The sequence below is a fragment of the Apaloderma vittatum genome, unplaced genomic scaffold, assembly GCF_000703405.1.
Source record: "Apaloderma vittatum isolate BGI_N311 unplaced genomic scaffold, ASM70340v1 scaffold9799, whole genome shotgun sequence".
Classification (NCBI taxonomy): domain Eukaryota; kingdom Metazoa; phylum Chordata; class Aves; order Trogoniformes; family Trogonidae; genus Apaloderma; species Apaloderma vittatum.
Window position 1 is genome coordinate 99,841 of NW_009735784.1, and position 16,043 is coordinate 115,883.

The 16,043-nt window shown below is 37.6% G+C and overlaps 1 protein-coding gene across 2 annotated transcripts in view; it reads right to left on the reverse strand.

The window, feature by feature from the left end:
• Positions 1 to 10,498, reverse strand: part of SULF2 (sulfatase 2) — a 58,416-nt gene extending 47,918 nt beyond the window's left edge. For both annotated transcript variants that reach the window (XM_009876717.1, XM_009876718.1), the window contains exons 1-2: positions 10,270 to 10,498; positions 4,496 to 4,735 (exon numbers count right to left, since the gene is read on the reverse strand). In XM_009876717.1, the coding sequence (XP_009875019.1) occupies positions 4,496 to 4,735; positions 10,270 to 10,444 (415 nt within the window). In that variant the 5' untranslated portion in view covers positions 10,445 to 10,498. The remainder of the gene's footprint in view (positions 1 to 4,495; positions 4,736 to 10,269) is intronic.
• Between the last annotated feature and the right edge of the window lie 5,545 nt (positions 10,499 to 16,043).

Consider the following 16,043-nt stretch of genomic DNA (forward strand, 5'->3'; position numbering starts at 1 on the left):
CATTCGGATTTGCCACAAAACACTTCCCAACATCAAGGCCACCAGTACAAGATAAACTTTTAGAGACACGGGATAAACATGGGCTAACAAGGGAACCTTTTATAGGCATGCCAGTGATAAAAGGAAGGTCAGGGAAGATGTAGCCTCTCTCCGGACAGGAACAGCAGGTCATGAAGGATATGGAGAGGGCGGAGGTTCTCAATGACTTCTTTACCTCAGTCTTCACCAGTAAGGGCTCTAGCCACGCTGCCCAAGTTGTAGAAACCAAAGGACTCCTTAGGTCACCAGTTATTCCCTACCAGTCAATTACACATGGAGATCAACTTCAGATAAGTTTTTAAGTATTTCTTTAATAAAAAATACCAACCAGCAACTACTGTGGAGACCAAACTCTACAGGAGAGAACTGATAATTTAAGAACTTTTATTGTGGCGTGTATTTCGGAATTAAAATCTGGTCACATATTTTTCAGGTTTATTCCTCTTTTAATAAACATTTAGCAATAGCCTTTCTCCTCTTTCTTACAATTTTATGTTAAAATCACTTCAAAATGTCAAAGGCTCAGACAGCGAAGTGGAAAAATAATTATTTGAATGCAGTCAGCCACTGTACTTTCCTAGTCTAATATTAATGGGGGGAAATGGAAGATTGTCACTGAATTTTAATGAATTCATTAGTTAATTACTGCAAAGCCCTGTGAAAGTGCTAAGAATGATTATTACTTTTATTCCCAAGAAATTTTTTATGATGGCAGAGATGGACCTCCCACAATGACTTCCCTCCAGGTTCAAAATACACAACTGGTGCATTTATTAAGTCCTTGCATAATTCATATAGGGACTTACCATCAGAGTGAGATACTGACCTATATTAATATATAAGTAGCAGCTTTTTTCTTTGTTAATTGGTTGATTTAACTCTACAGGGTCAGCTGTACTATAGGGTACTGCTCAACAGGAACAAGGCCCTAAGTTAGCCAAAAGGTGTACTGCATTTGCTGCATACTGAGCCGTGTTAAGCCCTAACATAAATTAACCAAACACTCTCAGAAGATTCACTGAAGCAAAAGTGTCCTTCTGCCAGGCTGAATTTGGCCCACCCTCCCTAATTCTGTTGAATTTAGTAAGATAAACATGTCTTTTCATTTCCTGACTGCAGATAAGGCTGAAAAAATATTCTAGAATCAGTCACCAATTTTAATCATTCAGCCAGCTAGGCAAATGGAAGAGAGAGGCTTTTCTCATTAAGTAACGTCAAAGAGAAAGTTTAAATCTGTATTCTAATAAAACATCTCGGCATTTGTTACTGCAAGACCCAAGCATGCAGCAAGCCATTGTGCATTTTAAAAGCTGTCTCTCAGGAAGAGACGTGTATGTTCATGGAAAACAAAACCTTTTTTTCTGTAAATGTTTACACAAGAACCTTTGGCAGAGAAATTATCTGACATTCAGAAATGTCTGTCACGGGATCTCTTTGTTTCTTTTGCATTCCAATCATCTCCTACTCCAAGAAGAAGTACTAGCATCCACTATTTTAAGTTAGTGATGATTCAGATGTTGCTTACACTTACTTTTCTAAAGATTAATTCATCATTTGACTGGGTTAGTTTACACAAATTGTCTTTCTTGCTTAATTTCCTACAATATAATAGGACAATGATGTGAGAAGATGTTCAAAATCAGACTGATTTCTTAATATACTGAGACTGGGAACTTGATATTTACATGTAATGGCTATGTAAAGAGAACACAGCTTTTCAGTTGACACAGGTATTTTTTTGTATTAGAAACAGCTTAATGCAGAGGAAGACATACCTGTAACGCCTATTGCCTCAAAGGCTTCCATTCCAGAAGGAAAACCTACCCTTTGCATTGTCACCATATTTATTTTAATTGATCCCATAAAGTGACAGTGAGTCCTACATATTATGGTCAAAATCCTGACAGTTAAAGCCAAAGAAAGAACTTCCCTCGAGTTCAGTCTCCTTCTTTCACCTCTATTCTGCCAAGTCCAGTGCCTTACAAAATTGGTCAAACTTTTTAAAGTGCAAAAGCTGAAAAATACAGAACTGAAAATCAAGGCTGGAACCAAGAAACAATTACAGGAAAGTCACACCTTTTCCATCTCCTCTTACACTTTTTATGTGCAATTTGTGCGAGAGAAATCTGCACCCACCCGCATTGCACCAGCATGTTCTCCAAACACGTGAGCAGCAGCACAAGTCTGTGGAGATCCAAACCACAAACGCCATCGCCACAGGGAAAATACTACAAGGCACAAAGCATGGTGCCCAGCAGAATCGTCTTTTTCAAACACGAAAACAGAAGGAGATCACAATGAATAGAGAAGAGAGGAAGGAGATGCAAAACAACTGGCAGAAAAGAAAAACAAGGGGAAGGTTAAGTGGCGTAGGAGAGTACAGTTTCTTTCTTCAAGTTTAAAGAAAAAAGAAAAGAGAAAAACACAGGGGAAAGGCCTGGCTTATGAATGAAGAACCAGCCAAGCTCTCTTCCATAATAACAGCTTTCTCACTTCAAGGTTGTGAACTTAAATATAAAAGCAAGCCTCAAAAGGCTTTATTCCTCATGGCCTTTTTTATTTCTCCTTTAAAAAAAAAGGCAAAAATAACAGGGACCAAGAAGATAAAGTTCATATTTGCAGGGCAAACCAATACTATCATGGACCTCAAAAAAATAATTAAAAAAACCCCTTACAAATGAACTCCTGTGCCTTCCAGATTTTCTTTTGTTCACTGCAATCATGTTCAAGGAAGACTCTCCATTTCAGAGAAACTGTATTCATAATCTCCAAAATACTCTCCTCAGCAGGTTATTTTGAAACTTGAGAAACTAAGTGAACAAATTCTAAAGTATAATTTCATGCTGTTTCTGAAGCAGGCAAATCTGAGATCTTAAAAAAAAAAAAAAGGTAGAAAAATACCTTCTTATTGCTGACATCTTTGAGTGGATAACTCAAGACTTTTCACAGAGATCAGAAAAGAACATCACCTACACAAGTTCAAAACATTACTATACAATAACATTTTAACTATCTGAATGAGCACCTTGTTTACACCCAAAGATTGCTTTGCACTTGTAAAAGTACTATTCCTGTGTGTTCCAGTAAATTTAGTTTGTAAAGTAAGAGAGGGAGAATGAAACTGTAATACAGATTCACTAAGATCTTGCATCTAGATTTAAACATTAAGTTAGAGTAAAAATATAAGGCATATGAAGAGCAGGACATTTGCAATATCTGTGCAAGGTAGGAGAAACTGCAGGTGCTCAAAGTATAGTCACTAAATAGAAAAACTGTTACAATAGACAAACATCAGTAAACAGAAAGCAAATCATCTACGAAGAATACCACATCAGCATTAACCTTGGTGCGGAATTCATATGATCTCTAGTATTAGTGCCAGGAATGATAAATGGAGGGAAATAGCAACCAATTAATTAGGAAAGTGCACTTCCCCTCTTTCTTTCCATATTAATTTAGGTCTTCATTTAAAAAAAAAAAAAACAAAACAAGGAAATTATCTATTTGTTTTAAGACCAAGACTTTGCAGCAATAACATGTAAAACTCATGTGAATAGTTAGAAAGAAAAAAATGGTCTTCTTACAGTTATTATTCAAAATTTACACTAGCTTCTGGAAGCCTCAAATACCATAAACCTAAGGAAAGTGTACTACCTACACCAACTACACTACAACATATACTATAGTATACACACTATAAATAACACAAACAGAAGCAGGTTTATGCCTGTTTCTCATCATGACAAAAGGCATTAGCAAGCAAAGTGACAAAACCCCAGCAGGCAAGGAACCTACATCTCACGTCTGGAGAACACAAGAAGGAAATGCACGTGAAACACACGCTACATATTTTTTGAAATCTTTTGTACAGGATATTTGTTCCTAGGAAGCACGGCACGCAAAGAACATAATTTGTTTCTCGGCAGTACTTGTGATCTTGCCAATTATTCCTTAGTTGTTATTTATCTCAAACACCTCTCTGGGAACGGATTGTCTAGAGGAACCAATCCAGCCGACAGTTCTGCCCTTAAGCACAGAAGGAGCAGTCCCTTCACTCGCATTCATAGTTCGACTAATGTATCTCTTTTATGAAAAATTCAAATCACTAATGCCTTTTGATAGCACTTTTCTTGTCTGTTCTGTGCACTTCAAACAATTGTGGGGCATATTCTAAATGTACTATGCCTTTGGTTCAAACATGCACATTATTTTATCCTTCCCAGCTTCTGAAGAGAGCCTGCGGTTTTTTTTGTTTCCTACTTTTGGTTTGTTTTATTTTTCTTATTTTATTCCTTCAAGTAAAATTGTAAGCAAGATAAACCTACACACAAGCCTGAGGCTCTAGCATTCTGCAGTGCTGCAGTCCATTTCAAGAACAAATTAAAGTATTTTATACATTGACCTCTGTCTTGGTAAGTATAGGGAAGCTCTCAGACAGAGCCAGCCTTGCTCTTACCTGTCCTGTATCCCGTGTTGTTGAGGTACACTGCAAACGTACGTATTTCATGCTGAGCCTGCCAGGATGGAGAAGAACAGTTCTCGTTGTTAGTGTAAGTGTTGTGGTTGTGGACGTACTTCCCCGTTAGAATAGAGGAGCGAGACGGGCAGCACATGGGTGTTGTCACGAAGGCATTGATGAAATGAGCTCCTCCATGTTCCATGATCCGCCTTGTTTTATTCATCACCTGCATAGAACCTGGAAGAAGAAAAACACATCAGAATTATTTTCTTGTTTCAGTCACAAGAGCTAACACACCTGTTACATCAGAGACGAGAATGAAGCACAGGAAGGTAAGGGCACTGTAATCTCATAGTGAACCCAAGCCCAAAGAGATCGCTCACCCCCATCTAGTGCAGTCATCTCATTGTTTTAACTTTACTGAAGTCTTAAGTTAAATTTTAACTCAAACCTGTTGACATAGATGATATGGCTTTTTTAATTTCTCTCTCTCTCTAAGCTCAAGATTTACCACTATAACTATCTGCACCATCTGCGCAGCATTCCTGGAGCCACTAGCACCGTTCCAGTAGCTGAAGGCAAGAACCAGCATGAATTAGGCTGAGATGATGTGGCCTGAGGGTGAAATTCACTTCGTGCAGCAACCCTGACCAAAGTTTGCATACTCCTCAAGCATTATTTAATCCTGGGTTTCAGATGATACCTGATGAATTGCCTTTTGTGCCAACCCTCTGCAAAAGGCTGAAGCTTGTAATCACAGAATCATTAAGGCTGGAAGGGAGACCTGGAGATTACTTAGTCCGACTCCCTCTTGTAGGGTCTACTAGAGTTGTTCTCTAGATAAAATCTTCCTTTCCCTAATGTGAGGTATTAGCAGGTATTGATTTCTGTAACTTTTGCTGAACCAAAGACAAAGTGAAGCCCTCATAAGGATTTCTGCAACTAGTTCACCGAGTTCAATCTACCTACTTGATCCATTCTGATAACAGTGTTACCTAAAACTCCGTAAATTTTCTTAGGTTTGGTTCTGCAGAATGAGATTTTTAGATGACTACTTGGAACAGATAACACCATGTAGTTTATAGCCATCATCTAAACCCAAGCAAATTTAACTGGCAGGGACTCAGATGAATTGGGGTAATAAGGGTAAAAGTCTTTTTGTCAAGAATCACTAAAAGCTACACTACTGTCAAACAGCTGTTCTGTTTCCTATTTAAGACAAGGCTTTGGACAAAGACTAAATCTTTACCATAGACATCCACCCAGCTAAAACTGAATCCATGTTAGAGTTCTTCCAACATGCAGAAACACCAAGAACCGGAAGAAAAATGATATTTAGTCTCCCTCATCTATTGGTGCCCAATAGTTAAAACTGCATGAGAGTAAGTTATACTGGATCTAGGAAGAATTTCTATTTTCTCAAGTACTTGTAATGGTACCTGTCATCAGCATGGCCTTGCAAAGGAGAGTAAAGCTTTCCATCAGCAACCCTCCTTTCTTCTTATGAGCAGGGAAAGCCAACAGACAACACGGACACAAAGGTATGGGTTCATGCTGGAGTAGGGTTGGGACTAACTTACCCTAGGCTGAGTTGGATTAATAATTCAGCTTTAATCAATGCATCCTGCAACCATCTGGCACAAACTGCATGTTGTTTCTGTCAATAATGGGTTTAGGTTTCTTCTATGCTCTTTAGGCAGGGATTTCATTATGAAATTGCAACAGGAAGTCGATTTGATGCAGGGCACATTGATATAACCCGGACTCAAATCCTGGAGGGAAAATGGTCATAAGCCACATAGGAAATCTGACTCTCTGGCACCACGAAGGAAGGTTAATTGCTACTGTGGGTCACTTCACCTAAAAAAAGCCACGGTACTAGTTTTCTTGAAACAGTTTTGTTGAAATTAATATTTTAAAAAATAATTTAAAAATCTGTTTGTGCATTTCTCAGGTCAGAGTAATCTCCAACCCCTCACTTTGTGACAAGAACCAAAGCAGGGTACTGCATGCCTCCTTTAGAACTTACTAAGCTTCAGGTACCAAAAAGAAGTTCCTGAAGAAAACAAGATTTTTTGTTTCCCTGCTGTGGGATAACTGTTAGTGCTCAAAGGCACTAACAACACAGTTAATTATAACAGTCAATTATACATTATATGAGCCTGAAAACTGCAGACACTTCCTCCATGTTGTCTTATGAGCTAGCCCAAGCATAAACAGGCAGACCAAAAGAATGTTTGTCATCCCAATATTAAAATACAATTTAACAACCCCTTTAAATGACAGAGGCATCTGTGCATAAATAACAGTACATGTTAAGACTCCCCTTGGGGACGGTAACCCTCTTTAATAAAACTGCTGTAATGACAAGGCCCTACATATCAACAGTCCTTAATACAAAAACATATGATCTAATCTGCTTCCTCAGCTTGAGAACTAACACAGAGTGACAGATCAGTGGAAGGTAAAAATCCAGCATACTCATCTGTACAATATTAAATAGGCCAGCTTTAAATATTTAAAGCAGCATCAAACCAGCCAACCAAAACTTGTTTTTCTTCAGCTTGCCTCCAATACAAACATAAAATTGAGAGGAAAAGTAGAAATTGATTTTTCTGTGGTAACATATTAATCAGAACTGGAACCTAACCAAATCACCTTTTGCGTCGGAAAACCTTCTGGGGTTTCATTAGTGGCTGTACCAAGGGAAGTCATGCTTTGAAGTGTCAATATTTAATTCAGAAGATGTTCTGCTCCCTGTCTAAAACCACCGAAAATAAAGAGAAGCGATTTAGTAGTTAAATGTGAAATCTCTAAGCTATTTTTAAGAAATACCTATTGGACTACTGAGAAAATGTGAACATTTAATCAATTTGATGCATTGATGCTGCTCACTGACCACAGTGAAGCAAAACCTAGGTTGAAATTCCCCTTGAAATTTGTGTGGTATCCATAATTTTGCTTAGTGTGTCTTCACAGCTCACTTTAGGGATAGGGATGATATTTTGACTAACATTAATGAAGAAAATCTACCAGATACTTATGAAATATTATTGACTTTCTCATTAGTTATGTTTTGTTGTCAGAGATAATAATTTACATGAGTTTTAGTGAGCTCCAGTTGTTGAAGAACTTCCATTAAGTCCCAAGTGACTTAGTCTACACTCTGAAGCACAAGGAGCAGTATCCACACACGTAAGTTAACTGAACCTCCAAATGTTAATTAGGTGTCCCCTAAAATCTTCTCATTTTATCCTGTCTGAAGCTCATTAGACAGCCTTTGAACATGCTCATTTCTTTTTTCCTAATATTTAATTTCAACAAAGCTTTAAGGCCCTAATCTCCATGTACGATAACAAAGAAAAACTCTCTCCCATGCCACTTCTGCAGTATTTCAGAGGAAGATGTAGGAACGTACAAAATTACCTCTCATTCATTTTTCTCCAACATGGCAAAAATATATTCTAAATAATTAGACCTTTCTCCAACTATGAGATAATGAAATAAGTTCATTTGTTAAACTTCAGCAATATAGTAGGCAAAACTAATTAAACTGGAGATGCTGAGTCCATCACACAGGGGACACCAGCATTACAGCAACTTGGACTTAAATGGCTCTAGCAGGAAAAAAAAAGGTCTTGGTTTCTAATTAATTCTTTCTTTCTCTTTGTCAGTATATTCCTCTTGTTTATATTCTGCTTGTCAGTACAACTTTTCATTAGACAGTCACCTAAATGTGTCCATTTCAGTAGTTCTTGGTGTTCACCATCTGTCTTCTCCCATTTGTATCCATTACAATTCACACTTGTTCTCCTTTGATCTGGAGCTTGTGCATCCTTTTCATCAGCCTCTCACCAGTGTTCTTTTTTTAATGCATGACTGAGGTTTGGTTTCCCCAAGTAAAACTCATGATCAAAAGTAATGCAAATAAATAATCATTTAAAAGGTTTCCTGAAAGGACAACACACTCCTTCTGGTAAACTCCACCCGCGACTGGTACATTGTTAAATCTATCTTAAATTAGGTAAAGGCTTTAGTTAAGAGCACTTGAGATAATGTTGTCTTCCCTTTTCCCTCAAAAATAGTCACAAATGAACAATGTAAGCTACAACACCCATCGGTTATAGAACATTCTTAGAAGCAGATGAAATCTCAGTTATGCACAGGTTTCTCTGCTACATTCTCATAGCTCCCAAGTTTTCCTTAGCTTTCCTTTGTAATTCACATCTTGTTTTCATCTTTCCTAAATGCATTAACCACAATCCCCACAAATGGCAATTTTGATTAACTTGGACAGCTCATCTGACAGTAGACAAGAATAAAAATTAATTCAAACAAATATTGGGTCTCACAAAGCCATTAGTAGCACATGACAATTATCAAATCTCAGCTTCACCAAATGGATTTTCCTTAGTTAGATCCTAATTTGCGTGGACACATGCCCATTATGCTTGAAATTGGAAAGCATCAGACTATCAGAGAAGAGAAATATACTGCCCAAAGGACTTAGACAATTGCATCAGAAACAAGCAGGCTAGCATAAAATAGAAGTTGATAAATTTTTTAGGACCACCTTCTGAGTCTGCAAGATAATGTACTTAAGTTCTTGTGGATATACATTATTGAAACTGCTTTATCTGTGATCCAAATAACCATTAAAAAAAATGACAACAACAACAACAAAATCTTCTGATCCTACTAATTTGAAATGCATTTGTGTTTGGTGGGGTTACTGCCCTAGCAGGCTTTCTCACCATCTTTGAGAAGAATGTGACATGTATGATTCCTCAGACATTCAGAAATACTGATAAAAAGGATCTCTGAGAACACTGCCATGCTGCTGTGATTAATTTATAAACTTACTCATCTAGCTGAGAAGTAATACAAGCTCACTAGCTTTACTATCATGTTGTTTCTTCTGTGAGGTCTGTTTACCCGTTTTTTGCATCCATAATAGAAATTTGATGCAGTAACAGTCAGAAAACCCCACCAGACCACACATACACAAGCTCTCATCTTGCACATGATCCAGGCTTTATATTCACTTAAAAGCATATTTCCAATGCAAAATTATTAATGTAAACTCATATGTGTTAATCACTTCTCCTAACTACAGACAACATTTGGTAAATACAAGCTTGTTCAGGCAACAGAACAAAACTCAAACTCTGTCAGTTAATTCATTATTCCAAATCATTAGGCAAAGCACGAGTTTAATCTTCATCTCCTTTCTTCAGCAATAAACGTAGCATTGAATACCAGCGTAGAACCTTTTCATACTAAGTGGGTTTGGTCAGTAATTAACCACACATCTAGACGGACAATACCAAGAATAGTATGACTACTCTTGTTAGGTAACATTTGAGTAATTAAAATTAAAATAGTATATGTGATGTATGTCTGCAATTATACACAAAAAACGCCTCAGTAATTACATGGTGCAATAATCAGTTACAAATTTAAACCTACTGCTTTGGCACGTACATTCCCAGGTTATACTTGCAATTGCCAGAAGCACAATTTAGGTGTCTAGACGAGGAGAGGTAAGCAGGAGTCTCATATGTCCACAGAAACACAAGTCTGACAATCTGAATTAAGACTAACTTTTTCTACACAAAGGTAGCAGCTTTAAACTTTTGCTACGTATGATTCTTCCTACCATTTTTTCACACTGAAAAAACCCCACACCTATTCTGAATGTAAGAATCTAGCTCCAAGGAAAAGCAGTGCCATACTCGTGAGCTAAAATTCTCCATACGTTGGGCTCTTACCAAGTTCTACATCCTGATCATCAGTAAGAACAAGGATGATGTTTGGCCGGATGTTTCTACGGTCTCTTTGAAATCTTCCCTTCAGACGTTGATTTAACAGGAAAGCTGAACTTCCATCCAACAGTGATAAAACAGTCATCATGAATAATCCAAGGACAATACTATGCTGTGCCATATTGTGCTGATTTAGTGTTCTCCCTGAACAAGGTAGGTTAATGGCTTCTATTTCTTTTTTGTTTGTAGGTCTCCTATAAGGGAGAGGGAAACAAGTATTTATTTATACCTTGACCCCTCTGCCCCCCACAAGGAACAGCAAGGTTCTCTCCAAAGAAGTAAAAACAACACACTTGAAATTATCTAACTGCTAAGGAAAAAAACCAAAAAATAATAAAAACCACCCGAACGACAATGCAAGTGAATGTTTTTCTAGTGCCAGCTAGAAGCAGAAACATGAAAGATTCACAGTTCATAAGCCATTACAACGTAGGCAATGAAGATTCACTCTATGCTCAAATTTGGCAGCAAGTTCAAGGATTTAGCAGGTTATCAAGCTTTTACTTCTGCTTTGATATACACATATATATAAAAAGCAATCTTCTTCCTTAAGGTTCTGTGATGTTTTGAGATGATATTTTTGTTTACTGTATCAAAACCACAGATGTTAAAGAAAATAAAACATGGATGGACATGGGTTTATTTTAAACAGGACTGTAGTAAAATTTACCAAGTTAACAACACATTGGCAAATTCATAGAGGATCCTCAAAGACTTGTTATACACTGATTTACCTTACAAATTGCATTAGAAAACAGAGCTACACAGATCTTGGAACTATGGTATGGCACTGTTTGAAACCTACTACGGCTTTGATGTTAGTGTGATAATCCTTCAGCATTTCTGTTGGTTTCCAAGGTTAGTTTTTTGAAAATATTAATGAATGCATTTGAAGGCCCATTACTGCAAATGTTTGGGAATAGATGCACCAAAATGATTTGCACTGCCTATGACTTCTTTCTATCGTAAATACAATGCCTCAAAATTGACTTGCTTGCTACGCAGAGCACGTGCAACTCATACTACTCCTGTTAACGTGCCAGTAAAAGAAATCTTAGACATTCCTATGAGGAGATCCCCCCAAAAATGAATAAGCGTGCTGAAGAACTTTTGAAACCACAATTTCGTTCCGTGATCTTCTGGTATTAAGGGATTTTCTCTTGCTTTCAGAAGTCAAAATAACAGTATGAAACTGTACTGAAATTATCAAGTACTAATTATTTTGTCAGATCCAGTGATCAATGAGTCAGTTTTTGATGAATTCCCTACTTGCTGCCTGCCTTTTCCTGGACTGGTGCCAATGATCTCTTGTAATGCAGTGAAAAATCAATTAAAAATGACACAAGGGAGACTATCTGCTTTTTGTAAAGACCAGAAATGCCTGAGTAGAAAGAATCTAGCACAGTGTGTTTTACCCAAAGAAATACATTGGCTGTTCTGTCCCTAAAGCCACTTGGGAGAACACTTTTTCCTTCAGTAGACTATCTCATAGTCACATTATCACTTCATCTCTGTTAGCATCTGTTCTTTAAGATAAACTTTGATTAAGAAAGTTTTTATGCAATAGCAAAACCACTGGCCTGAAAAATTATACTCAGCCTCTATACTTATTTAAGAAATGCATATTGAATTTTCATATAAGTCCACAAATATGTAGCTATAGTATGATGCAATATTTATTAAGGCTGCTTTCCAAAAATGTACACTAACAGACTTTTGAGGCAATGAAAAATCCGTCTTCCTTGCTAGTCTCTCCAGTGAACTTTATAGGCAGGTGGAATTAACTTTGTTCATAGAAACCAGAAAACTGCTTTTAAATATCCTAGCACTCATTCCAATAGGCAGAGAAAAGTTCAACTTCCTAAGTTTACAGATACAGCTTTAGTACCTCTGCTGCTGCTCAGAGATTTGCCAGGCTATAGCAGAAGGAACACCAACAAGTCCTTTCAATTTTCATTCCTTGCACTCAGAACTCCGTCTGCAGCAGCACAACTGGGAAGAAACATGTCAGATTCAATGTGTTGCTACTGTCCAGAGTAGTCAAAAGCAGCCTGAGAGGCAAATCTGGATCTGTTTCAAAAGGGGAGGGGAAAAAGAAAAAAAGAGTTAGTTTAGCAGGCACAAATTTCTGGACACCAGCTTTTGAGGGGAGGGGGTAGAGAAATGGCTTCTGCTCTTCAGAAGTGAGTCCACATGTACTTCTGTTTACAAACAAACAAACAAACAAACAAATAGACAACATAAATGTTCTCATTACACATAAGCATTCTTCTGAAGGCCAAGAAGTCCATGTATTTTTTGTTCTCTGCTACATATTATCCAATAGCTTCTCAGAGTAAGAGCATTTGCTGACTTTTCTTGTAGCATTTAGAAGGCTGATCACTCTTGTTATATCTACTCACAACTACATTCACTGTAGAATATTGTGCATATAACAGTCTTCCTTGCATTTTTCTCACTTTTTTAAAACAAATGCATGGAAGTAACCTCATGACCTCATCGCCTCTCTCCCCTCAGCCTGTTTTTTCCTCAGTTTATTGCCCCCCACTCACTCCGTTGTATCTAAAAATAGAAGTTGTCCCCAGCTCAGAGAGTGTTTATTGATAAAATACTTAATGCACTTGGGGATGTACATAAACTGCTATTCCACAGCTATTTTATCCACACTTGTATATTTATGGTTAAAAGAATTAGTTATCTCTGAGAGGATACAGCGGGTGGAGTTGAGAATTTCACATCAAGTACAACAGGCATCTTCTACAAACTTGTTATCTCCTTCTAACCCCCTCCTTGATTAAGACTTTTCAACTACTCTGATGTGTTATGTTCCTATTATTATCATCAGGGTAAGTATTACTGGGAACCAACTCAAAGTACGTAATTATGTGCAAAACTCATACCAATAACTATGTAAGAAAATTAAAGCAATTTCAGAAAATAACCTATTTCTTTAAGTATGTATTCATAACAGGCAGACATGCCACAACCAACAGCATATATGCAGTAAAATCTAAAAGCCACCTTTAATAGTTCTCAGAATAGCAACATAAGAGTCTCTTGCACGGATTGTCAGTGGTTAAATATAGATGGGTTTTTTAACCCCTTGTCTTCAGTGAACTTCAGGAAAGAAATATGACATGAAGTCTCTGTTAACAGCTCTTTCTCCATTTCCATCAACAAGTTTAGTCTGCAGCTCAGAGACAAAGCCAGAGGAGTTCCACAGCAGTGTCCCAACCTGCCTTCACTTGGAATACAGCACCCTCTCCAATGATGCATTTTGATGGTCCACCGCTTCGTGTGCCTCTGCAGGCCACCCTCCAGTATTCGGATTGCTTAATCTGTAGTGGCTCTCCGGAGAATTAGGGATGCCTCCTACTTTCTCCCAGATTACACATATGAACTTGATGAGTCTGGTCACTCCTGTTTTGTATTTAGGAAAGTGCTGTCAGAAATTTTTGAAACGTTCTTCAGCTGGGGCATCTAGCTGAGCTTTATTAAACCTATGAAAACTCCTAGCAGGCTGCTTTAAAGAAAGTCTGGTCCTCTTATTTTCTATGGTTTACGGTTGAGTTTAACAAGTCCCTGACTCCCTTCATGGCCTGAATAAGAACAAAAAGAAGCAGCTGTATCTAAACTCGTGCCAGTATGGGGAATGAGAATAGAGCCAAACTTAATTCTCCTGTGTGGCAACACAGAACATTACACTAAGTCACAGTATAAACACTGATGAGATAAAGCCAGACTTCAGTACATTTATTCTATTTATAAGAGAATGGAGCCAAGTTCTGTTCCCAAGTAGTATTTATACCAAGGAAAGACTTCTTTATAGTACTGCCCTCGGTAATTACTGTCAGTTCTACAGCAGCACAGGCAGGATCCACAGGGATGACTGGTGTGAGTTCCAACCCCCAGATGCTATTTTTAACATGCTATTGATCAGTATTGCTTGGCACAGATGTAACAGCCGCTGTGTATAAAACTAACCTGACAACAGCTTGCACAAGCCAGCCCTCCCAGCCTTGCTAATGCAAGCCCTAGCACACCTGTCCCATGCATAAGCCCAGTGTAACTTCACTAAAGTAAAATAAATAAGTTATTCCAATAGAGGCAAGAGTAGTATCTGACTCTTTCTGTAACAGCGACATAATGAATTCTTGTATCAAATACATAAGTTAATCCTACTCTAAGCCAACTCCTAGAAAGCAGTTTCTAGTTATATGTCTACATTAACTGGTTTTTTGGTGGTTTTTTTTGTTTCATTTTTTAAATAAGCATACTACAAAACACTAAATACAGGTTTGGTATGGCAAGTTCAACGTGCCCAGCAGCCACCACAGAACACGGTATGAGCATGCGAAAGTGCACAGTCAGGGAAGCCTGGTTACCAAGAAGCAATGCACACCTGCTTCAAGTGCGGCTGGAGCCAATACCAGGTGGATTATTTAAGCAGACTGAGGTGTGCCATTTGTCCAATGTTTAAATTCATTGAAGTATATGGTGCTGGAGTCATTCCCTAGCAACCAACCCAATTAAAACCACTTTGCCAGTTAAACGGATTCAGTAGTGCTGCTGTTCTTTTAGCTCTTGAGTCACTCCTATACATCCAGGTTTGGTTACAATAATGCCTTTTTCACTGAAGCTGTCAAATGTCATTTGAAATCATTGTATTTTGTTTGTAAAAGATAAAAATATCTTTATATGTGGATTAGGAAGAAAGTTGTCTGCAATCAAACAAGATTCTCAAGGGAAGGCCAATATCAACCTTACTAATATAATCACACACTGCGTTTTCTTATATAGTTTTATACTTTTTTTTCCCAGGCAGACAAAAATGTAAGCAGAAGTACAAAAGTCAATCTCCCAGTGCTAAACGTGACTCTTGAAGACTACAGTTGTGCTGATTTACCTTCATAAATTGTGGCTTAAGTATTTTTATTTGTAAGCATCTACAATTTCTTTAGAAAAAGAACCCAAGAACGCACCTTCCAGACTTATTAGAACATTGAACAGATGTGTTCCTCTGACTCACTTATGCTAGTGAACTCTCTACCAAAGCTAAATATTTATCACAGTGAAGCTTACTTGCATTACAGAATCTCTTCCCTATTCTATAATTTTATTTTAAATAAATTGAATTGTAAATTAGTTACAAATTTCCCTAGGCCTTGATATTTTTTAAAGTGTTTTAAACAGCATAATACACTTTCCATGAATCCAGACTAATCTTTCTAGTCATTGTTTGTATGTTATGATTAGAGCTGCCCAGTAATAAACACAGAATTAGTCCTGTTATTTGAAGCTCCCAAATCCACAATAATAAACATGCTCCTCTGCACCACATGCAATCATAATCCAATAATAATTTGAAAGAGATTAAGAATTATTTTCCTATTATACTTACTAACCTCACATATTTATAAATAATAAAGATATACAGTCTTTGACTCGAAGGATATCAGGGAATGAATGCAAATGCTTTAAGACAGAAAAAGTAGGCAAGAACAGCTACCGTTACACAGAAACATTCTACCAAGTAAACAGATTTCTACGTACCCACATACAGGAAAAAAACCCCAACACATGCTGTGTATATACGTATGCAAACACATATAGACACTCAAATACACACGTTACCCGGATACGCACAGCAATCTGCTAAAGGAGAAGCTCAGTGCTACCGCATCAGTTCTCTTTGGAAACTCTTCTCCGCACGGCCGCCG